Source organism: Hoplias malabaricus, chromosome 9 (assembly GCF_029633855.1).
Source record: "Hoplias malabaricus isolate fHopMal1 chromosome 9, fHopMal1.hap1, whole genome shotgun sequence".
Classification (NCBI taxonomy): domain Eukaryota; kingdom Metazoa; phylum Chordata; class Actinopteri; order Characiformes; family Erythrinidae; genus Hoplias; species Hoplias malabaricus.
The window spans coordinates 4,032,943-4,056,284 of NC_089808.1; the positions used below are offsets into that span (position 1 = coordinate 4,032,943).

At 43.0% G+C, this 23,342-nt stretch overlaps 1 protein-coding gene across 3 annotated transcripts; it reads left to right on the forward strand.

Annotated features, from left to right (window-relative positions):
- Window positions 1-354: 354 nt before the first annotated feature.
- Window positions 355-23,306, forward strand: tesk1b (testis associated actin remodelling kinase 1b). Of its 3 annotated transcripts, none has more exons than XM_066682072.1 (11): window positions 355-549; window positions 1,544-1,975; window positions 14,110-14,231; window positions 15,456-15,504; window positions 15,740-15,886; window positions 16,389-16,471; window positions 18,428-18,518; window positions 18,708-18,791; window positions 20,546-20,632; window positions 20,722-20,821; window positions 21,607-23,306. In XM_066682072.1, exons 2-11 carry the CDS (start codon window positions 1,805-1,807, stop codon window positions 22,800-22,802), a joined length of 2,130 nt encoding a protein of 709 aa, XP_066538169.1. In that variant the 5' UTR covers window positions 355-549; window positions 1,544-1,804; the 3' UTR covers window positions 22,803-23,306. The 3 variants fall into 3 exon arrangements, with proteins under 3 accessions (XP_066538169.1, XP_066538171.1, XP_066538170.1); XM_066682074.1 differs by having other exon boundaries at window positions 21,610-23,306; XM_066682073.1 differs by lacking the exon at window positions 355-549 and adding an exon at window positions 569-848.
- Window positions 23,307-23,342: the final 36 nt, after the last annotated feature.

Below are 23,342 nucleotides of genomic sequence, written 5' to 3' on the forward strand. Positions count from 1 at the left end.
GACGTCCAAAATCCACCTTAATAAGTGGTGACCAATCGATAACGTCAGTGGACGTCCAAAAAGCGTCTAATAGTCGTCTTTTCAATGTCTGTGTTTGGACGTCTTTTCAACTTTCATTTTCAACCTTAAGAGAACGTTGATTAGACGGCAGTCATTACGTTATTTCAACGTTGAATCAACGGGTTAATTGTTTACTGGGATTCCACAAAGCCAGATAAATTAAGCCCAGAAATCATCCCTGTCCAATGACAGAGCTGAGGGAGATTTGACAGTCATCAAATGTGGCCTTAAGTTAGTGGCTAACTGAGAAAGCTCTTTATGTGAGCAGTGCTTACATACGGTAGCTGCGCGCCCCCGCGCGGTGACGCCGCCCGCGCTCGCGTTCCCGGGACCCGCCTCCGCGCTTCGAGCCTCCAATAAAGAGCATTCGCCTCTACACCGCCGCTTTTCCTTCTGCGAGTTTACCGGCGCGAGCCTGGCGGGTTCTGCCCTGTGCAGCTCACCGCAGAGGACCACGAGACTTGAAGAGGGCGGGAGGAGGCAGCTCAGGTAAACACTCACTCACTCATCCCCGCGGTGAGAGTGACACGGGCTTCCTCACCTAACTCTCCGTTCCACCTTAAACGGTGGGGTTTAAAAGTCGCAGGTAAAAAGTCCCGCTCGCGCCTGCGGTGCAACTGCATTAGGCTTTTTTTCCCTTTGCCAGCGTCGTGTTCGATTTTTAAACCCACCTTAAATTTTACGAACAGTACGCCTTAGCATTTAAGGTGGAACGGAATATTGGAGCAAGAAGCCAACTTCGCCCGAAAACGGTGGTGGTTATCCGGTGCGCGAGCTCCAAAATATCGGTGAGTGAAGCTCTGTTTGCTGCGCACGCTGTTTTAACGGCGCTCGTGCTCGGCTCCGCAGTGCTGCTGCAGCTCAGCAGTACATGCACGAGCAGGCGCACGCGCCTCACCTCCTCGAGCTGTCCTGCGGCGTGGCGCAAAAGTGCAACTTCTGAAGCTGCGGTGCAGTGTTTGATTATATCTTTATCTGCAGTTTGCGATTATTCACTCGGAGATGCGTCACAGTTATGTCCCAAACACCACTGCAGCAGCACTGTACACGGGACCGCGCAGTGCAGGCGTAGACATACAGAGTGTGTCCAAAAGTATCCAGACACCTTCAAACTACTGAGTTAATAATCTTTGCCTCCATGGGTGACACAGTTGGCCCCAAATGAGCCTAAGGTTACCATCCTTAGTTCAAGGTGTCAGCTAAGGTCCCCAGCACTGGGCAGCACTAGGAGTGGAGTTTGTGATCAAGAACTAATGCTCCAACATCAGGATCTGACCTCACTAGTGCTCTTGTGGCTGAATGCAATGAGAACTTCACAGCGTTGTTCCAACACCTAGTGTTAATCCCTCTCAGAAGAGAAGAGGCCAATGCTAAAGCAAAAAAGAGTGAAGAACTCCTCAGGACTGCCCTTGATTTCAAAGGAAATGTTGACTTAAGGAGTGTTACATGTTTAGACAGTGAACTACTGTTGGTCTCTTTGCAGGTTTGAGAGGAATGCCGTGAAGACTAACTTGGACGTGATGGAACGTGGAGCTTCTGAAGCCTAAACATTTGCACTATTTTAGGGGATGTATGTTGTGGAGTCCTCCTTGCCGCTAAATACTCAACATCCTCACCCTCTGCAAAAAAACGGAACAGATGGAGGAACGTACATCTAACTGGAATTAAGTGAATTTCTGCAGCTCCCTGATTCGTCGAGATGTAAAGGACTTGCGTTGTGCTTGACACCGAGGGAGCTCCAGTGATGGAGGCTGAGGTTGAGGCCCTTGAGGGCCCAGGGCATGGAGCCCCCTCAGCACAGCGTATCAGACCCTCGTCTTATCGAGCATTGCGGAGCGCCGTGTCCAGCCTCGCACGCATCGATGATTTCTCCTGTGAGAAGATCGGCTCTGGTTTCTTTTCAGAAGTTTTTAAGGTAAGGTGATGGATGAGGGTGAGGACTGTGTGTTTAGTTAATTCTGGTCGTACTTTCTATTGGCTTTCCTCAATCCATACGACAGAAAATGAAGGTTTTAACGTCTGGATGGCTGTTTTTAAAAAGAATGTAGATAATGTTATCTAATATAACTTCAAACGACTGCAGGCATAATTTAACGAAGTGAGTAACTTAAAGTTGCGCCCATTGTGTGGACACACGTTCACGTGTATGATCTCCATAGTAAAGTGTAAAGTCGAAGGGGTAACTCAATGCCTAGCACCGCCACACGTGTTATAAACCTCCAGCCTTCAGCAGTGGAGCAATGTTCCCTGGAGAGCGTGCACGCTGTGCGGTACTCTTGGTGGATTTGGTTTTTCAGACCTGATTATTCCACACAATACCAGTCCAAAGTGATGTTGTGGCTGTGTTCCTGTTAATCGTGTACTTGGTGTCAGAAGAAATGTTTGAGAAGTCGTTCAGCGTACTTGTTCGTCCAAGCTTTAACCACACAAACATATTACTTCAGATTTGGCGTTTGTGCTTGATGCACAACTTAACTTCCTGGGAATAAACTAGTAAATGTAACTTTAATGGAAGATAATTTCGTCCAGAATATTTACACAATATAAAAGGCCACTGGTGCTTTCTTTTAAAAACAATATTAAGATCAGAACTCCTGAAGTTTAAAATATATCTTTCAGAGAACCATTCTCTAAAGAACTGCCAAGGGGCGTTTTAACGTGCCCCCATCTTTCATCGTACCTGATTTTCTCTGTGGGTTTAGGCCTGTAACACGCTTACGTTCTCAGGATACGCATCTTGGCAGATTGGTGAAATGCTAACTGAACTCAAAAGCGTTAGAACATTTTAAGTGCTGTGGTTCTTCTCCACAGAACCACGGTTAAACACCTTAGACCAGTGGTGCACAACTCCAGTCCTGGAGGGCCAGTATCCAGTAACGTTTGGTGATTCCTTTGCTCACACACACATGATTAAGGGTTGTGTTTTAGCAGAGGAATCACCAAACTTTGCTGGACACCGGCCCTCCAGGACTGGAGTTGTGCACCCCTGCCTTAGACCATTCAGAATTCGTCAGCATAGTAATGTCTCAGGAGCTCAGTCGTCATTCTCTTTTATTGAGAGTGTTCCGACTGTTTGAAAAGTTGTAACAGAAGAAGACTTTGATGAAGTTGTTCAAAGTTCAGCCCACATTGCCACATGAATTAATCTTGAGAGGATGTTATCAAGCAGCGGTATCTCCTTCAGAAGCATGTACAGACCTTTTATATCTTTTATTCTCTTATAACTGTTTATTTAATTGTGCAAAGATCACATTTTCTTTACGCACAGTGAGAAAAGTGATGATGGAAGTCTTTTTTCGGTAGAGCCTGGAGTGTATGACCTGTGAAAAGGTAGCAGGTCATTGAGGGTGTGAAATGGATACCCGATGACAAGACATGCAGGTGCACTGGACACTCAGCACTCACTCAGTACAGGGACATCGTGTGTGTGTGTGTGTGTGTGTGTGTGTGTGTGTGTGTGTGTGTGTGTGTGTGTGTGTGTGTGTGTGTGTGTGTGTGTGTGTGTGTGTGTGTGTGTGTGTGTGTGTGTGTGTGTGTGTGTGTGTGTGTGTGTGTGTGTGTGGTTATTAGAGTATGGGTTTTAAAATAGATTCATATCAGTAGAGACAGATATTTCCTTAAAGAACTGGTAAGATTATTAGATTTGACCTTTCAGTGTGATATTTATGGTTATGTTTAATGTAATGTTTTGTGAAGCCAGAGTTACTTGTTAATGCTAAACCTTTATTTTATTAATGTTTATATTTCAGCATCTAAAGTGCACATGAACATTTGCATTGCCCCTTGTTTCTAATGAGTCCATTTTGTTTTCAAAACGTAAGCCAGGCTATCACATTTACTTTTATCGCTCTCCGCATGTTAAATTCGCATTTGCTAAACTACCGATCTGTGCTTTCACTAAAATGGATCTATTGTACAGGGTGGGCCATGTATATGGATACACCTTAATAAAATGGGAATGGTTGGTGATATTAACTTCCTGTTTGTGGTACATTAGTGTATGGGAGGGGGGAAACTTTTCAAGATGGGTGGTGACCATGGTGGCCATTTTGAAGTCGGCCATTTTGGATCCAACTTTTGTTTTTTCAATGGGAACAGGGTCATGTGACACATCAAACTTACTGGGAATTTCACAAGAAAAACAATGGTGTGGTTGGTTTTAATGTAACTTTATTCTTTCATGAGTTATTTGCAAGTTTCTGACCACTTATAAAATGTGTTCAAAGTACTGCCCATTGTGTTGGATTGTCAATGCAACCCTCTTCTCCCACTCTTCACACACTGATAGCAACACCTACCACAGGCTTCCTGTATCCATCGCCACCCATCTTGAAAAGTGTCCCCCCTCCCATATACTAATGTGCCACAAACAGGAAGTTAATATCACCGACCATTCCCATTTTATTAAGGTGTATGGCCCACCCTGTACAGCTTTTGTCTGTATGTGTTTGTGAAACAGAGCATGAAAAGACCCTTGCCTTCAATTGAAGTAATGCCTTCTTGCCCTTCTTTGTAGAATGTCACTCTTAATGAGCTCAATATGTATGCAAATGTGATGGAGAACCTATTAGATCCTGTCAGGCTTTACATGAAAAATGTGTCTATAATGCTGTCCATTATTCTGATCTATTTATCGTAGATCTGCTGTACAGTCTACCCACTGGCTAATTTAAAATGATTTATTTTGGTTTGGATCGGTTAGTTCTTCCTTAGGTTTTTGCCTGCTTTGGTGCTGATGGCTTGGATTTTGAGAAGGGTTTTGGTTCTATAGTGGAGTGAGGGAGGTGTCTGTCTGTGCCTGTCATGACACATCCTTCAGGTAGTGTTTGTTTTCCTGAGTTACAGCTTGCCCCAACAGAAGAGCATATCACTGCCGATCCCCTCCCTCCAGTCTCTCTTTTTTTTTCTTCATTGAAAGACTATAGCTGTAATGAGAGAAAACCACAAAAGGCCTGCAAGCCTTCTTTTTCTTTTCTTATGTGAATGAATGTCTATTTGCTTTTTTTCATTTTACAAAAATCCTAACATGACATAGTTTACAAATCCTTTTTTGTTAGGATAAAGTGAAATTGTGCTACAGGGCACTAGCCCACCCCACTACTGAAGATCTACAAAGTTTACTTTCAACTTCTACAATATCAACAAAAAATGCAATACATTAGGAAATAAAAAAACAAACAAACAGTTGAATGAACCAAACAAGAGTAATAATAAAAAAAGACAAATATATGATACGTAACAAAAGCAAATGTTATTAAAAAATATCAGGAAGGTTGTTTTAAAGATCTCTTCTGCAGTTTAAACCCCCTACAGTGTGAGAATCAAGTGTTTGTGTTCCTAACATGTTCATACGATGCTGTTTATACACTTCATGTTCTTCAAACAGTCTCAAATGTGCAGATTCATACAAGAAGACTTTCTTGCATCATAAACCTGAAGAAACCACCGGTCAACTTGTGATTTGGCAGCTGAGTAATCGTATATTTATAGATCTGAGCACAACGAATAAAAAAAGTCTTAATAAAAGCTTGTTAGAGAGATTTTCTCCATTAGCACTTAACAATTACAGCTTTGTGGTTAATTTCTCTTAATTTGGCATCGGTGTCACGTGTGACGATTATTGTTGGGTAATTAGGTCTGCGTTCACATCTGACTGAGGAGCGAGTTATTTTTGTAAAGTAAATGAAGACCCATCTGTGAGAATAGTCCTTTGTTCCTGCTGTTGGCTAATTATCACATGCTTCTCAATGTTTTCCTGCAGCTCAGATTTCTATGGAGAAAGAAACTGTACACTGCTACAGTGAGCAGAAGCATTTAAATGTGCTCTGTAGGCAACGTCACTCAAATCTAAAGGAACGGTTTATTATTGAACCCACTTTAAACCACTGGGCTGCTGTAGATAGAATGAAGAAAACGGAAAGGTGTACAGTAGCTATGAGGAAGTTACAAAAATGTGTTTGTGTGTAGATACATATCTATATTTGAGTTTTAATATAATGGAATGTTTTATGATGTTTAAAATTATAACAGGGTTATATAATTATCAGCAGATATGCTCAGCTAAGCACAACCACAGTAAACCGATGTAAGACTTTGAGTGAGACTCCTAACACTGTGACCTAACTTCTGCCTCTCTGTTTTCCATTTATATAAAAACTTGACTATTTTATCCTTTAAAATAGTCATATGCTAATGTTTTGTGTATATTAGCCTAGTGCCATATGCTAATATTTTGGGTATATTAGCCTAGCGTCATATGCTAATATTTTGGGTATATTAGCCTAGCGTCATATGCTAATATTTTGGGTATATTAGCCTTGCGTCATATGTATTCTTGACAAAAACATTTATATAATTAGCAAATTAATGGTTGTCTTTTCCAAACTATTGTTAACCTTGCTGTCCCCTGAAAGTAGGGATGTCCCAATCCGATCTCAAAGATCAGTATGGGGGCCGATCACAGCGTTATTTTACTGATCTGTATCGGTTTAATTGGGCTCGATCTTAAGTCCGATCCTCCGCTTCCTCTAGGTGGCAAGCTCATACTCCCTCCTCCTCCTGTAGCACACTTTATAAATGTTGTTGTGAACTAATAATATATAAACAATAAATAAAAATATTAGTCCGCTTGCCTCAGAAGTGAAGTTAAAAGTAAAAAAAAAAAACATAGCATCTCTATCGTGTGTGTGTGTGGCAGTGGGTATTTGTCCTGGTTAAACACTTTCTGTGCAGTGCAGTTAGAGTTGTTGTGATTGGCAGCCAAGTGTGAGGTTTGAAACAATTTGTGGGCCAGTTTTGACATGAAGAGCAGAATGTTTTTACAGCACATTTCTGCCTTTCGGTGTCACTTAGCTTTCTCTCTCGTTTGCTTGCTTGTTCAGTGTCTGTCTGTCAGGACACGCTCTGCTGACAGTCTCTGTGTCTGTGTTTAGCTTGTTTCTGGGTCTCTATCTCTGTTTGGTCTGTGTCTAGGTGTTAGGCTAAACACACCGACTCAGGCCAGAAACAGAGATGGAGACTCAGGCCAAATTGCCTGGATTTGATCTGGGGTTTTTTCTGTTTATGTCCTGAACTTTTCTGTGCCTTTGTTTTGGGTCTCTGTGTCTGAGTTGTGTGTGTTCTGGATTTGTCAGTCTCTTTTCAGGGTCTGTGACTGGTCTGGGTCTATGTCTTTGCTCTTGGGTCGGTTTTATTGGTCCAGGTCTGTTTCTGTGTATTTGGTCCAGATCAGGGTCCATGTCTGTGCGTTTGTCTGTTAGGGTCTGTGACTTTTGGCCTGGATCTTTGTGGATCTGTGCGTTTGGCCTTGGTCTGTTAGGGTCTGTGCCTTTTGGCCTGGATCTGCGTGTTTCTGTGCATTTGGCCTGGGTCTGTTAGGGTCTGTGCCTTTTGGCCTGGATCTGTGCGTTTGGCCTGGGTCTGTTAGGGTCTGTGCCTTTTGGCCTGGATCTGCGTGTTTCTGTGCTTTTGGCCTGGGTCTGTTAGGGTCTGTGCCTTTTGGCCTGGATCTGTGCGTTTTGCCTGGGTCTGTTAGGGCCTGTGCCTTTGGGCCTGGATGTGTGTGCGTCTGTGCATTTGGCCTGGATCTGTGTGTCTGTGCGTTTGGCCTGGATCTGTGCGTTTGGCCTGGGTCTGTTAGGGTCTGTGCCTTTTGGCCTGGATCTGCATATTTGGCCTGGGTCTGTTAGGGTCTGTGCCTTTTGGCCTGGATCTGCATATTTGGCCTGGGTCTGTTAGGGTCTGTGCCTTTTGGCCTGGATCTGCATATTTGGCCTGGGTCTGTTAGGGTCTGTGCCTTTTGGCCTGGATATGCGCGTTTCTGTGCATTTGGCCTGGGTCTGTTAGGGTCTGTGCCTTTTGGCCTGGATCTGTGCGTTTGGCCTGGATCTGTGTGTCTGTGCGTTTGGCCTGGATCTGTGCGTTTTGCCTGGGTCTGTTAGGGCCTGTGCCTTTGGGCCTGGATGTGTGTGTGTCTGTGCGTTTGGCCTGGATCTGTGCGTTTGGCCTGGGGTCTGTTTGTGTACTAGGCCTGAGTCTGTGTTTGGACATTTTCCAACTTCCAACTTACACTTGCACCGTAATTATGTAAAATAAAATAATGGAAGGTATGAATGACTCAAAACTAACATGCTGCCAGTGTCATCTGTTTTATTGTTTTAGAATAGAGTAGTAGTATTGAAGTATAATCTGAACGTGTGCATCAAATTTAACTTGGTAATGCAGTATGATCATAAAGTGTGGGCGGGAGTGACTGCACCCTGGGAAACACACCGTCGTTCTGGTTAAGACTGAACAGTCTGGAGTACAGTAAGAGTGCCGTGCTGACACAGAGCAGCGTGGAACACGCACACGGTGACTCTCTGCTGCGTGCTCAGACGTTTGTTTGGGTCTATTCAGCTGATCACATAATGTTGGATCAAGGGAAGCTGTAGCAGCATGTTTTCAGAAAGAGATCTGTTTTACAGTTTGTGAGATTTGCTGCACGTATGGTTTGGGTCATGACAGTACACAGACAGTGTCACTGAACTGAGGGTTGAAAAGATGTTAATGCACTAAAATAAAAATGTAATTAATATGAGGGTCCTCCACTGCCGTTAACACATTCGTTGCCAGTCTTTTGCTTCCACTGTAATTGTTAATTATTCAGCTTCATAGCCCTAGTATATTAATGAAGTAAAATTCAGACCCCAAACATGTCTTAACTGATTCACTAGACTGGTTTTGATGGGGAAAACTTAACTATTAACTTCCTGTTTGTGGCATATTAGTATATGGGAGGGGGGAAACTTTTCAAGATGGGTGGTGACCATGGCGGGCATTTTGAAGTTGCCATTTTGAATCCAAGTTTTGTTTTTTCAATGGGAAGAGGGTCATGTGACACATCAAACTTATTGGGAATTTCACAAGAAAAACAATGGTGTGCTTGGTTTTAACGTAACTTTATTCTTTCATGAGTTACTTCCAAGTTTCTGACCACTTATAAAACGTGTTCAAAGTGCTGCCCATTGTGTTGGATTGTCAATGCAACCCTCTTCTCCCACTCTTCACACACTGATAGCAACACCGCTCGCACAGGCTTCCAGTATCCATAGTTTCCAGTATTCCCATTTTATGAAGGTGTATCCATATAAATGGCCCACCCTGTAGAACATTGAAGAACAGTATTAGTGTGTGGAGCATGATCGTTGAGACCCCAACTTCTATTAACGTTGAACATAATTCAGTAATTCAGACATAGAAAATAACCAGAAATATATTCTCTCTCTCTCTCTCTCATATATATATCACTCTACAGTTTTATTGCACTGACTTAACCTTTTCTCACATCAGCCTAGTATTTACAATGTGTGCATGTGTGTGAGAGACAGATGAGTGGACCGTCAGTCAGTCTTTATCCTTCAGTGTCTAAGTGAAGTTTGATCTCACACAAGGGCTTTGAGGGTTAGAAGTGGTCAGGGCGTCTGCAGTATCTGCACTGAGAAATGCAAATAAAGTCATTAGACTATGTTTACGTTTGATAAGACCACACAGAGACCAACCCTTTACAGTCGTGCAGTCTTTACCAATCTATTTCAGTTGTAAACACCTGCTCCGTTACTGCTCCTAGGTTTCTAATGTTAAACTCAACACAAGAGACTTCGTATTTTGTTACCTATGGGGCCCTAGAAACTATGGCTGTGTTGTTTTAATTGTACCTTTAATCAAAAGGTGTGTAGTTAAATTTGAGCATAGATTACCTACTTATTGATGCACTTTTTATGTGTCATGGTTCATAAAGTCACCTTTGATGTAGAAATGAGATTAGATTTCATTATGTGGACTCCAAAGTTCATAAGCAAGTGTGAGTACGTGATAAGACGATGCACTTGTCTTCCGGTGGTTTAGCAGTTGTGCAGAAAGTTTCTTACATAAGTTTAGAATTGCTCTTATTGGGTTCTAATCAGGGCTTACACTTGTTATTGAGTTATATTCACATTCGGGGCCCGAGTCCTACCCACAACAAACAGTGTTTACTAATGATGTTAAACTTATAATAAGAATATTTATTACCTTCCTTGTTTTGACGTTTATATTAAAAAATGTATGAAACATTTAACATGAAATGCCCTGTGTCTGCGTGGGTTTCCTCCGCGTGACTGTCTGTGAGGAGTGTGGTGTGTTCTCTCTGTGTCTGCGTGGGTTTCCTCCTGGTGACTGTCTGTGAGGAGTGTGGTGTGTTCTCCCTGTGTCTGTGAGGGTTTCCTCCGGGTGACTGTCTGTGAGGAGTGTGTTGTGTTCTCCCTGTGTCCGTGTGGGTTTCCTCCGGGTGACTCTCTCTGAGGAGTGTGGTGTGTTCTCCCTGTGTCTGCGTGGGTTTCCTCCGGGTGACTGTCTGTGAGGAGTGTGGTGTGTTCTCCCTGTGTCTGCATGGGTTTCCTCCGGGTGACTGTCATGAGAACTGCACAAATGCTTTAGACTTTGAAAATCAAACGTATTGCGTTATATTTATATTCAGTGAATTTTATTTTATTCTCTCTTTTTTAAAGTTACATTTATTTTTTTATTAAATGCATATATGAAAAAATCTAACAATCAGATTTATTGTTTTTTTCCCCCAACCTCAGCCCCTATAGGTTATAATTTGAATAAATTTTGCATAAGACATTGTACCCACGCTGGCGTTTGTAGTCCTTGATGAGCCTCTCTGTGAACACAGCTTCCTCCAGTGGGATGATTCCAGGTTATAGACTGTTCAAGTTAGTGAATGTAAAGGAGATGAAAATAAGTAATGTAGGCAGAAATCTCCATGTGGCAAACTGGTATACAGGTCTCTCCTAAAAATACTTTAAACTACCATCGGTAACAAAATGAAGATAGCACTCAACATTAGAGCTGAAAACAAAAGAGAGGAAGAGATCAAATTGGGTGCATCCCTAGTTACTATATTTATATTTACTGAGCATGGTACAGATGACTGAGCTGAACTCTTGCATGCAGAGGCATGCTCTGATGAATGTGATTACTTATTAAGCTTATAAATCTCCAAATGATTCTCTTGGCATTTTTTAGCAGACATCAGTCAAAATACAATAGGTCTCTCTGCAGCTACAGTCTGAAGTGTGAGTGAGTGGGAAAACTGGAAAAGTGCCCCATTGATGCAGCACAAAAGAGTGTTGCTATGTGGTTTGTGAGCTGAGCACTCGAACGGTTGTTTTATATATATGTAAACAATTTTACTGCAGACTTTCGGATCATCTAAATGAATGCACTACCACATGGATTTATTTCTTTTTGCATGATACAAAACCAAGAAGGAGGCAGAACTGTGGTGTAGCAGGTAGGTGTCGCAGTCACACAACCTCCAGGTCCCTGGAGCTGTGGGTTTGATTCCCACTCCGGGTGACTGTCTGTGAGGATTGTGGTGTGTTCTCCCTGTGTCTGTGTGGGTTTCCACCGGGTGACTGTCTGTGAGGAGTGTGGTGTGTTCTCCCTGTGTCTGTGTGGGTTTCCTCCAGGTGACTGTCTGTGAGGAGTGTGGTGTGTTCTCCCTGTGTCTGTGTGGGTTTCCTCCGGGTGACTGTCTGTGAGGAGTCTGGTGTGTTCTCCCTGTGTCTGCGTGGGTTTCCTCCGGGTGACTGTCTGTGAGGAGTGTGGTGTGTTCTCCCTGTGTCTGCGTGGGTTTCCTCCGGGTGACTGTCTGTGAGGAGTGTGGTGTGTTCTCCCTGTGTTTGCGTGGGTTTCCTCCGGGTGCTCCGGTTTGATCCCACAGTCCAAAAACACACGTTGGTAGGTGGATTGGTGACTCAAAAGTGTCCATAGGTGTGAGTGAGTGTGTGTGTTGCCCTGTGAAGGACTGGCGCCCCCTCCAGGGTGTATTCCCGCCTTGCACCCAATGATTCCAGGTAGGCTCTGGACCCACCGCGACCCTGAACTGGATAAGGGTTACAGATAATGAATGAATGAACACCAAGAAGATTAATACTTGTTTTATAAAGGAGTCTGTCTTTCCCAAACCTTTTAAACCATGCAGTGTGTGTCTAAAGCTTGTATACAAATCTGTTTTTAACTTTCATATAAATGAAGTATTGTTTAAATATTAATTAAATAGTGTTAACATCTCTGAACAAAGTACGGCTCCCTGACCCCCAAAACCCCTGAAATGACAGTTCTGGCCAAAATCATGTGATGGTTTTAGTTAAAAAATAAAATAAAATAATAAGATAAAGGAATAATTAAAAAATCGGAAATGAAATAATGAAATGGTGTTTTCTGAACTTCTGCTGCATAATTAACTGGTTGTGAGTCTCACTCTTGCTCTGCTGCTGTTGTGAGAATCTGCTGAGAGTATTGGAGGAGGATCTTATGTAGTGCTGTGGTGGGCTTTCTTCTAGCAGAGATGAACTATTTCTCTCACACACACACACACACACACACACACACACACATACTTGCTTTAGGACATTCTCAGTGTCACACACTCCCACCTCTCGGACCAGAAGCAGAGGATGTTGTCTGACACTGTGAGTGAGTGGGAGTTGTACACAATGGCAGTTGCATGTTGCCTTGACAACCAGACAGTTTGACTGCGCCAGACTGTGTGCCATGTCAGGGAGAGGAGCGCCTTGAAACTCATTTCGTATTGATGAGGGCACACACACGGTGTGAAAATATCAATAAAGGCACTCTGCTGAGCTCTTAGGGCCTGCAGATACATGGCCATCTACAGACAGGAAACGATTAGGAGGTGACCAGTCCGTGCTCCACTCACCAATCTGTCTTCTACTTAATAAAATGTTTGTAAATATTATTTCAGTCCCTAATTAAAAAGTTGTAGAATATAATTGTAAAATTAATTTCTTAAAACACTATTTTAGATTTATTGACACTAACTCATTTCCCAGTTCCATCCAGTAGCTAGGCTTTCTGTGTTTGGTGGTGCCTCCGAGTTGGGAGTGTGAAGCACTTGCTTTCTCTGATGTGTGATTGAAGTTTAAATAGAGGTTTCTTGATCTGATTACAGTGATCCCTCGTTTTTCGCGGGGGATGAGTTCCAAGGCCACCCACGAAAAACGAATTTACACGAAGTAGAGGAAAGAGATTTTTTTTAATGTATTTAACGAGTATTTGGAACTTTTAAACCCCTCCCTGTTGCTGTTAACAACACACACTTTGCATTAAACAGTCGTTCTATAATGTTTTTCAGCTGGAACTACATGTGATATTCCACCAGTTTCCTTAATAGAGTCATTCCTAAGCTGTGATTTAGCGTCAGTAAATTTCACTCGGATGTGGATGTGAACAACACATGTACTGTACGTAAGAAACACTTGTAAATGATATATTTTGTCACCTACAGCCTTAAGTCTAATTCATGGAAATAATAAAAAAAACAAAAAACACTTTTGGCTATTCATCTTTCACGGTTTTCCTAGATTTTCCCTCAATATCCGTGATATAGCGGCCATAAGCCCCCCTTGAAAAAACCTGCGAAGTAGTGAACCCGCGAAAGATGAACCACGAAGTAGCGAGGGATTAGTGTGTGTTTATGTCACGATGGATTGGGTTTACTTTTATTTGTAGTTGTTTTTAAGCAAAATGTAGCCCAGGAGGAGGTTAAGGGAGTCAAGGAAACACTTCAGAGAACATTAATTACAGCAGATCTCTGCAGAAGGCAACAGATTTTGAATGTAAATTCATTCTGTAGAGTTAGGTCTAGAAATTGATCAGTGGAACATTAGGAGTGTGACGCTCTAGAACCGATAATGGATCTACGTCGGAGAAGAACCTGTTGACAGAGTGGAAACTTGGGGTTTAATGAATCAGACTTTAGTCTTTATATATTCACTCAGATTTTCTTCCCCCTTCGTGTTTAAAAGCCATCTCTTTGAAGTCTACGATGAATCAAGTGTGTGTGAGTGAAGGAGAGTCTGACGGCTGCATTAACCTCAATGAATCTGTGAAGAGAACCTGCTTTTAATGTGTCTGCGCTTTATTTTTGATTCTTTTCCGTTCTTACTATTTTCTGTCCTCTACATTTTTTTTTCTCTCTTACCTGCTTTCTACTTTTAGGTGAAACACAGGATCACAGGGCAGGTCATGGCACTGAAAATGAATACTCTGGCCAGTAACAGGGCCAACATGCTGAAAGAAGTGCAGCTGATGAATCGACTCAGTCACCCAAACATCCTCAGGTTTGTCCAGGAGTGAGGTGTGTTCTCTCTGTGTCTGCGTGGGTTTCCTCCGGGTGACTGTCTGTGAGGAGTGTGGTGTGTTCTCCCTGTGTCTGCGTGGGTTTCCTCCGGGTGACTGTCTGTGAGGAGTGTGGTGTGTTCTCCCTGTGTCTGCGTGGGTTTCCTCCTGGTGACTGTCTGTGAGGAGTGTGGTGTGTTCTCTCTGTCTGCGTGGACTTCCTCCTGGTGACTGTCTGTGAGGAGTGTGGTGTGTTCTCCCTGTGTCTGCGTGGGTTTCCTCCTCGTGACTGTCTGTGAGGAGTGTGGTGCGTTCTCTCTGTGTCTGCATGGGTTTCCTCCTGGTGACTGTCTGTGAGGAGTGTGGTGTGTTCTCCCTGTGTCTGCGTGGGTTTCCTCCGGGTGACTGTCTGTGAGGAGTGTGGTGTGTTCTCCCTGTGTCTGCGTGGGTTTCCTCCTGGTGACTGTCTGTGAGGAGTGTGGTGTGTTCTCTCTGTCTGCGTGGGTTTCCTCCAGGTGACTGTCTGTGAGGAGTGTGGTGTGTTCTCCCTGTGTCTGCGTGGGTTTCCTCCTCGTGACTGTCTGTGAGGAGTGTGGTGCGTTCTCTCTGTGTCTGCGTGGGTTTCCTCCTGGTGACTGTCTGTGAGGAGTGTGGTGTGTTCTCCCTGTGTGTGCGTGGGTTTCAGATAATGAATAATCAGTGTGTAAAATTGATGGCACTAAAACTTAAACACCTGATAACCTTAACCTTTTTCTTAAAGCTGTTTTTGTTTCCTCATTGGTGACATCAGTTGGTGTTCTTTTAGTTAATTAAATAGTGACAATTCTCATTTCTAATAAAGAACATTTTTAAACTGGTCTACAAGAAAAGAAACCTGTAATCTTGAGGATGACACGTTTTGTGTTTAAGGGTAAACTGCTATTATAGTGCACTGTATAGTGTTACACCACAGGTACAGGACTCCGGTTTTTACTGGGATGGGCCCTGTCTTAAAACCATGTTTTGTTTAGCCTGCCGGTGCAGAACCCCCATGATCTGCTGCAGCATGTGATGTTGCAATGAGTTTTGAAATATGTTTTGGTGAATCTGTATTTTACACATCCTCATTGATTCTGCTTGGTCACTCCTGTATGAACATGTTTTCTTAAAGTTTTGGTTTACTATCTGTTTCAGTTGCATTGTGTATGAAATTCAGTATCTTGTGTGCACATGTTCTTTCCCCTCAGGTTTGTAGGAGTGTGTGTACATGAGGGACACCTCCATGCTCTCACAGAGGTACTGTTTTAGCTCTCCACACACACACACACACACACACACACACACATACACCCATATGGCAAAATGCAGAAAGCAGAAGTAGTGGTTAAGAACATTTCCTAACAATGCCAGTTAGAAGACGAAAGTTATTTTGTCAAGTGGACGTTTTGTATTAATGTTATACACAGGCAAATAATAGCTGTATCTGTCAACAGGAGTGTGTATGTTAATTGTGTGTTTGTTCTGTGTTCAGTACATTAATGGTGGTAATCTGGAACAGCTGCTGGACAGCGACATGTACCTGTCATGGTCTGTGAAGATGGGTTTGGGGCTGGATATAGCCAGAGGTCTGCAGTACCTTCACAGCAAAGGCATATTCCATAGAGACCTCACCTCAAAGGTGCATCTCTCCCTCTCAGACAGTAATAGAGAAATGTGTCGTACCCTTTTTGTAGCACCTTTTATTTGTATGAGTGTACAGTTGTTGTTTTTTCTTTACATCCCACACCTACTAGGCATTATCTCGCTCCCGACAAAAACCAACAGTATTTGTCGCACTCCCACACGCAGGGTATATATTAACCCCTGCTCTGCCAACGTAGTCCCACATATTTCATAAAAATAATCATAGTTTTCTCAAATAATATAGTACAGCTTTCTTATAAAGGGACTGGGAAAAAGAAAGATCACAGACTTGAATTCCCTCACAAAAGTTACAGGGAGATGTGGGTATACGTGCGCGCACACACACAGACTACACACACACACACACACCCTTGCACTTTGAATCAATATCAAGTCATAGGTTTTTTCACTGCAGTTGTACAATAGCTATCTAATAAAAGACAACCCTAATCTGACACAAGCACATGCTTGTATTTTATCTTTCTGTTTTTGTGTAGAACTGTCTGGTGCGTTGGGAGAACGGTTCTTGCACTGCTGTTGTTGGAGACTTTGGCCTGGCAGAGAAAATTCCAGATTACAGGTCGGTTAATGTGCTTTTAATCTTCGTCTAAATTGACTAGAACTGCAGACAAGGGTAATATACACAACATAAAGAGGCCGATCTCTCAGATGTGTGTTAATGCTACTGTGGTAACTGCTTTGGAATAAATGGAAGGAGTCAGAAATACAAAATAAAAGCCATATTTTTACATTAGATATTTACACAGTTGATATCTGTGTTGATTCCTTAGAGTCCTGGTTTGCAGGTTATTTTAAAGCTGCAAATGCCAGCAGGTACATGCCCAGATTGACCCTAAGACAGTACAGGTGCATGGCCTTTTGTGTCGGCGCGTATAATAATATGGCAATACGTCTCTGTCTACCAGAAATGGCCCCCTTGGTGTAATACAGACAAAGCATTAAATAATGCATAGCAGATTGTCAGAGCTCTGCCTTGAGGAGGAAAGAAAATGCTGCATCCCAACTTTGTTGTGACTTTGAATATTGTACACGTACTTATCTGTAAAAACAATCACCTCCCGATGTCTGAGTAAAGTTCTCAGCTTTTCCACACAGCTTCAGCTTTAGTTGTTGATGTAAAACTACAGTTTTCCACTAAAATCTATGGCTTAACACCAGAGTTAACTACAACAACATTTGTAAAATGTTTTAAAGCAATGACAGGCTTCTGTCAACGTCTGACCTTTCTACAGCAAAACATGTTGCATAATTTTAAAGAGAAAGAACTGCACACAAGTCATTTGTGTCCATCAGTTAAAGAGAGGAAACCGCTCTGAGCCTCCCCCAGCAAAGATATGAAGTGCATCAAGAATGTTTATTATTGCATCTTGATACCGGAACGTAACACTGTTTTTCACGATAAGAATGTTTGATTAGTCAGTGAGTCCCTCAAATATTTTTGTACGTTGTGGAGAATGGTCTGTTGCTTTTATATGTGATGTGCTAACTTATGATCTTGACGTTTACTTGCTGTGGCATTAATTCTCTTTTTATTATCAGCTTCCCCTTTAATGCACCATCAGAACCGTGCACACACTCTTATATAACACTGTTGCAGCTGCCTGTGTGAGTGTTTTGAGTGCGGCGGGTGCTCTGTTTCCGTTGTGTGTTTGTGTACAACTTCCTAATGTTTCCATAAGTGTGTGTTAGAGTTGGGCTGGAGTGTGTGTGTGTGTGTGTGCATGTGTATGTGCTTGCGTGGCAGTGCTTATCCTGATACTCGCTGGACTGAATTGGAGCTTTTTGGGGTTTTTTGTATTTATATTTTTTTCCCTCTCCATAATTGGTTCACAGGTGTTTGGCTATATACATAATTTAAGAGTGTCTCAAATGACAGACAGACTGCTGTCCTGGAGGAGAAAAAGTGTGTGTGTGTGTGTGTGGAGAGTATTAGGTCAAGGTTTTTGGATAGCTCTCCTAATACGGTCAAACTATTCCAGCAAGCTGCTGCTTAGTGTGCCTCCACCAGCACTTCCCCAAATGGTGTTTACACTGCAAGTTTGTTACACTTTTTCTCTCTCTCTCTCTCTCTCTCTCTCTCTCTCTCTCACATTATCTCTGTTCTCTTTTATTTCTTTCATTCGTTTTTCCTCTGTTATGTCTTTTATCTCTCTTTTTTTCTATCTTTTTTGGCATTCTATTTCTTTTTTTTTTCTCTTACTCACTTTATTTTTTTCTCTCTACGAATCTCTCGTCCTCTCTTCCTCTTCCTATTTTTTTTATTCCTCTTTCTGAACTTCCTCTTCTGTCAATCTTAAACATCTCTCTTAATCTATTTATTCTCTGTTATGGTTTAAGTCTGAAATATCCCTGAGGAAGTTGCTGACTCTGTTTTTATTGGGTTTTCATACAGACGCTCACAAAGCACATACAAAGGCGTATTAGCACCTTAAAGAAGACTGAGATCACTGTGTGGTGCAGATGCTGAAGACTATAAAAGAAAAAAAAAGATTGAGTTTTCTTGCTCTTTTCTTAGTGATGGGTCACAGAAGCAGCCATTGGCCATTGTGGGCTCCCCCTACTGGATGGCTCCGGAGGTGCTGAGAGGAGAGCAGTATGACGAAAAGGTGGGATGAGTCAGTGTTTCCGATTCCTACATCAAGATTGTTCCATTGAATTCAGCCAGCGCTCTGAACATGTCTTTATCGCTAAAAGCTAATCATTTTAATCAGTATTTCAACTGTGGAGAATGACTTGTCAACAAAGTTCCTCATCTTTGTTGACTAATCATGTTGTGTGTGTGTGTGTGTGTACAGGTTGATGTTTTTGCCTATGGGATCATCCTCTGTGAAATTATTGGTCGGATTCAGGCGGATCCAGACTTCCTGCCGCGTACAGAGGTATTAAATCTCTCCTCACGCTGCTGAGATCCATGTTCCAATCCCAGCTGTGTCATGTAGCATTTATGGCTAAGTTTGACAAGTGCTGTTCTATATTAAAAGATGTTCCATTTGGACTTAAAGCAGTGTGGAATGGTTTTTTCTTACAGCAATTGTTAGTGTCATAATGAACATCACTGCCTACCTTTCAAGCAGCAGAGTAAGGTTCAGTTCCACACTCAGGCTAGAACATCACACTAAAGCAATGAGTCCTCAGGCATGAATGTTAGCGCTTCATTCTCCCACTGACGTAACAAAATAAAGCTTGTAAGTCACCAGATGCCAAGTGCATACATGTACTGTATGGAGCGGCCATTTTCAAATACTGAATTTGAAGGGTATGAATATCTGAATCTGGCGGCATGGTGTTGCAGCAAGTAGGTGTCGCAGTCACACAGCTCCAGGGACCTGTAGGTTGTGGGTGTTCTCTCTGTGTCTGCGTGGGTTTCCTCCGGGTGACTGTCTGTGAGGAGTGTGGTGTGTTCTCCCTGTGCCTGCGTGGGTTTCCTCCGGGTGACTGTCTGTGAGGAGTGTGGTGTGTTCTCCCTGTGTCTGCGTGGGTTTCCTCCGGGTGACTGTCTGTGAGGAGTGTGGTGTGTTCTCCCTGTGTCTGCGTGGGTTTCCTCCGGGTGACTGTCTGTGAGGAGTGTGGTGTGTTCTCCCTGGGTCTGCGTGGGTTTCCTCCGAGTGACTGTCTATGAGGAGCTGGGTTTCCTCCGGGTGCTCCGGTTTCCTCCCACAGTCCAAAAACACATGTTGGTAGGTGGATTGACGACTCAAAAGTGTCCGAGTGTGTGTGTGTGTGTGTTGCCCTGTGAAGGACTGGCGCCCCCTCCAGGGTGTATTCCTTCCTTGCGCCCAATGATTCCAGGTAGGCTCTGGACCCAACACGACCCTGAACGGGATAAGGGTTAATGAATGAATGGATGAAACGCCTCATTGCACAGTAATCCTATTTGTAAGATCATGGTTTCAGTGAACAGAATTACCTCTAGACAGTAGCACAGAGTTGAAAGCGTACACAGATGGTCAATAGTTGACATCCCCTGTAGGATTGGCATATTTAAGCAGACTGCAATAACTAGTTTTAATGGTTATAAATTGCCTTTAATGGTTATAACTGATTGTAAAGACATCTGTATTGAGTTTTTAACAAAGTCAACCTGTTAATATTTTTCCATTGTTTGATATCTGATTGGCTGACGGGATTTTAGTGGTAGTGCAATCAAGTTTCTCATATGTGCAAAGTATAAGAATACAAATAAAATTCACTAACACCCTGACTTCAGAATGATTCGCCATCATAATCAATCTGGGTTCAAACAGAAGTGTTATCTAGGTTAAAATATGTGGTTTATTTTTATTACACTACTTCAAAACACCTGTGTAGAGTGTGTTTGGTTATGCAAACTTGGGCTCAGTCACTCATGCATGCATATTAAACATAGTAAAAGCAGCCTGGAGCTTTTCAAAGACAGTTTACCAAACTCAAAAAAAGTATCATCAACTAGTACAACTCTGTACTAATTTAGGATCATTTGTCCATATTAGACGTTCCTATTACTGAACTCTGTGAGGTGTGGACACTAGTGCTCCCTGGTGGTTGTAGAAATACTTGTCTTAAACATATCTAGGCCAATGATTTAATGTCTTTGCCTTTTGTAAACAAAATTGAATGCATTACAGAATGAAACTGATTTCTTTTTTTGGTCTAGGATTTTGGTCTAGATGTGGATGCATTCCAGCTCATGGTCAGAGACTGCCCCCCTGCTTTCTTCAGCTTAGCGGTGACCTGTTGTAGTGTACGTCTCACATGCAGACATTTCTAACACATTAATGTTCTGCAGGGAAATCTCAGACATTGCATTTAATATCTCTGTCTGTCTCTTAGATGAGAGCCCAGAGTCGTCCCCCGTTTGCTGTAATAGTGGCTGAGCTGGAGAAGAAAATGAGTGCTGGACAGCAGACGGAGCAGTCGGTAAAGGCTAAAGGTGAGTCAGCAAAATGCATATGCTCACTTCTGTTGATCTGGATAAAATAAATTGTCGTTAATTTAAAGCTTATGTTAAGCTGTGTGAGATGAGTAAAGCCATTTTAAAAAGGCTTTACCTTTAAGAGGTTTATTTATTCTCAACAGTTGTGGGGGTTGTGGGTTCGATTCCTGCTCCGGGTGACTGTCTGAGGAGCGTGGTGTGTTCTCCCTGTGTCTGCATGGGTTTCCTCCGGGTGACTGTCTGTGAAGAGTGTGGTGTGTTCTCCCTGTGTCTGCATGGGTTTCCTCCGGGTGACTCTCTGTGAGGAGTGTGGTGTGTTCTCTCTGTGTCTGCATGGGTTTCCTCCGGGTGACTGTCTGTGAGGAGTGTGGTGTGTTCTCTCTGTGTCTGCGTGGGTTTCCTCCGGGTGACTGTCTGTGAGGAGTGTGGTGTGTTCTCCCTGTGTCTGCATGGGTTTCCTCTGGGTTTTAATAGGAATTTGTACCTAATTATACATATAATATTTAAAATATGGCTTATGCTCTCTGTATATAGAAAAAGTCACTTTTCTGTAGCTAATTGAATTTTATAACAGTTATGATATACTTCAAACTGGGTGAATTTTTGAATTTATTATATGTTATTTCATTAATAATTTTTAGTAGATTTAAAGTGGTGTTTTGAGTACTCTGGACTCAGAGCCCAGCTCCAGATGTGTCTGATCCTCCACAGTGGTTTTACATCCAAGAAATTGGATATATTATTATTGTTCTTTGTGTTTTGTTTCATTCCCCTTTCTTTAGTAGACCCTGTTTCTCCAAGCCTGCGCTCTCCAAGCTGGAGGAGGTCATCTCTGGACGCTCCAGCAGACGGTCGTCTGTCCCGCAGCAAATCTGATGTACTCCCACCTCACCCTGCCCAAGTTACACCAACCCGGGTCAACCCCTTCTCTCAGCGCCATGACCTCAATGGTGGGCGCATAAAACTGTTTGACACACCCAGTAAATCTGTCATCTCTCTTACCTTCACACTGCCCCCACGCCCTGACACCTGCAGTCCCACCCAATGCAGGAAGGCCCCACGGCGGCTCCACAGGCGTTGTCAATCACTGCCCTGCACCGCTGAAGACATCCAATCACTGAGGAGTAACAGTGAGAGTGCTGCACTAGAATGCAGCACAGGCATAACAGGTCCCGAAGCTAATCTTGACACAGCGCAACACAATTCACCGGATATGAACAGAGACAGTGTGCTGAATATATACACCAAGATTGAGCATGATAATGTTTTCAACTCGCCGACAGACATCCTCACTGGTGACACTCACATCCTGCTTGAAATTGGCAGCAGTTTTTCCGATGTGTCTCACAATCTCCAAAGACCAAAGTTTGTGCTGGGATCACCCACCGAGCAAGAGAAAGAGCAAGGATTTTCAATAAAAGATTCCATACAGGAAGAACTGGAAGAAAAAGATGAGGAAAGAAAGGAGAGGAAGCAAGGCAATGACTTTCCAGCTGATGACTCTGGTCTCCCCTTGGATCTTGAGTTAATGTCGGTAGACCGATTAACGGAGGAGAGTATGGAGGAGGGAATGGACTGCAGCAGCTCCTCCAACACTCCAGACGATGCTGTTCCCGATTCCCCCGATCCAAAACCCTTCACTAACGGCTGGAGCCCTCCCATACTGAACGGACCCCCTTCTTTACCTCCTTTACCCGACCTCGACAACAACAACAGCGAGGTACCCCCACTGGAACTGTCGGTCAACGGTTACAATGGCACCACGACGCCCGTGACTCCTCCAGAGTCGGAGGAAGTGGTGGCTTGCTCTGGCTGCTGTCTTGCAGGCTTCAGTTTTCCGTCCATGTGCCTGCGTGGAACCCGTCGGAACCCGTACAAGAACTTAAACAGAGATTCAGCCACAAAGAGGCTGCTGTGCAGAGTCCAGCTGCCTTCACCTACAGAGCCCAGCCTCGCTCTGCCCAGCACACACACATAAAACTGGATAATGGTCATTTGACCTTGGTCTGGCACCTTATAGACTTGTAGACTAATGTGATGGACCTGTTGGCTCATGTAGTGACTGGATCCAATACACTTTTCCAATGCTCCTAACTTGAATGTTCCCTGTTGTTCCCTTTGACGGACCGGACCCTCCTGCAAGCGAATGTCTGATTAAGAATTGTTGTAAATACGATTACTCTGATGCTTTTGATGCTGCAGTTGAGCTGTTGCTGTCAGTCATATATCGTATGAAATAAGGAGGTGCTGCACATCAGTGTAACCTCACTGTAGCTCTTTATGGCGAGAGTGCTATTGATATTAATAACTTATTTTCCTTTCATGTTTGCCTTTCTGTTCTGGCACCTGAGATGTTGATTATTGTTCTGGATGCTCTTTTAAACTTTATAAAGAATGCAGCCTTTTGTGGGATATAAGAAACGTTTGTTCAAATGTATTATTTTAATAATAATTGAAAGAAATGGCATTAAAGTTTAATTTTGAACTAACTCCACTAGAGAGAGCTGTTGTGTGTTTG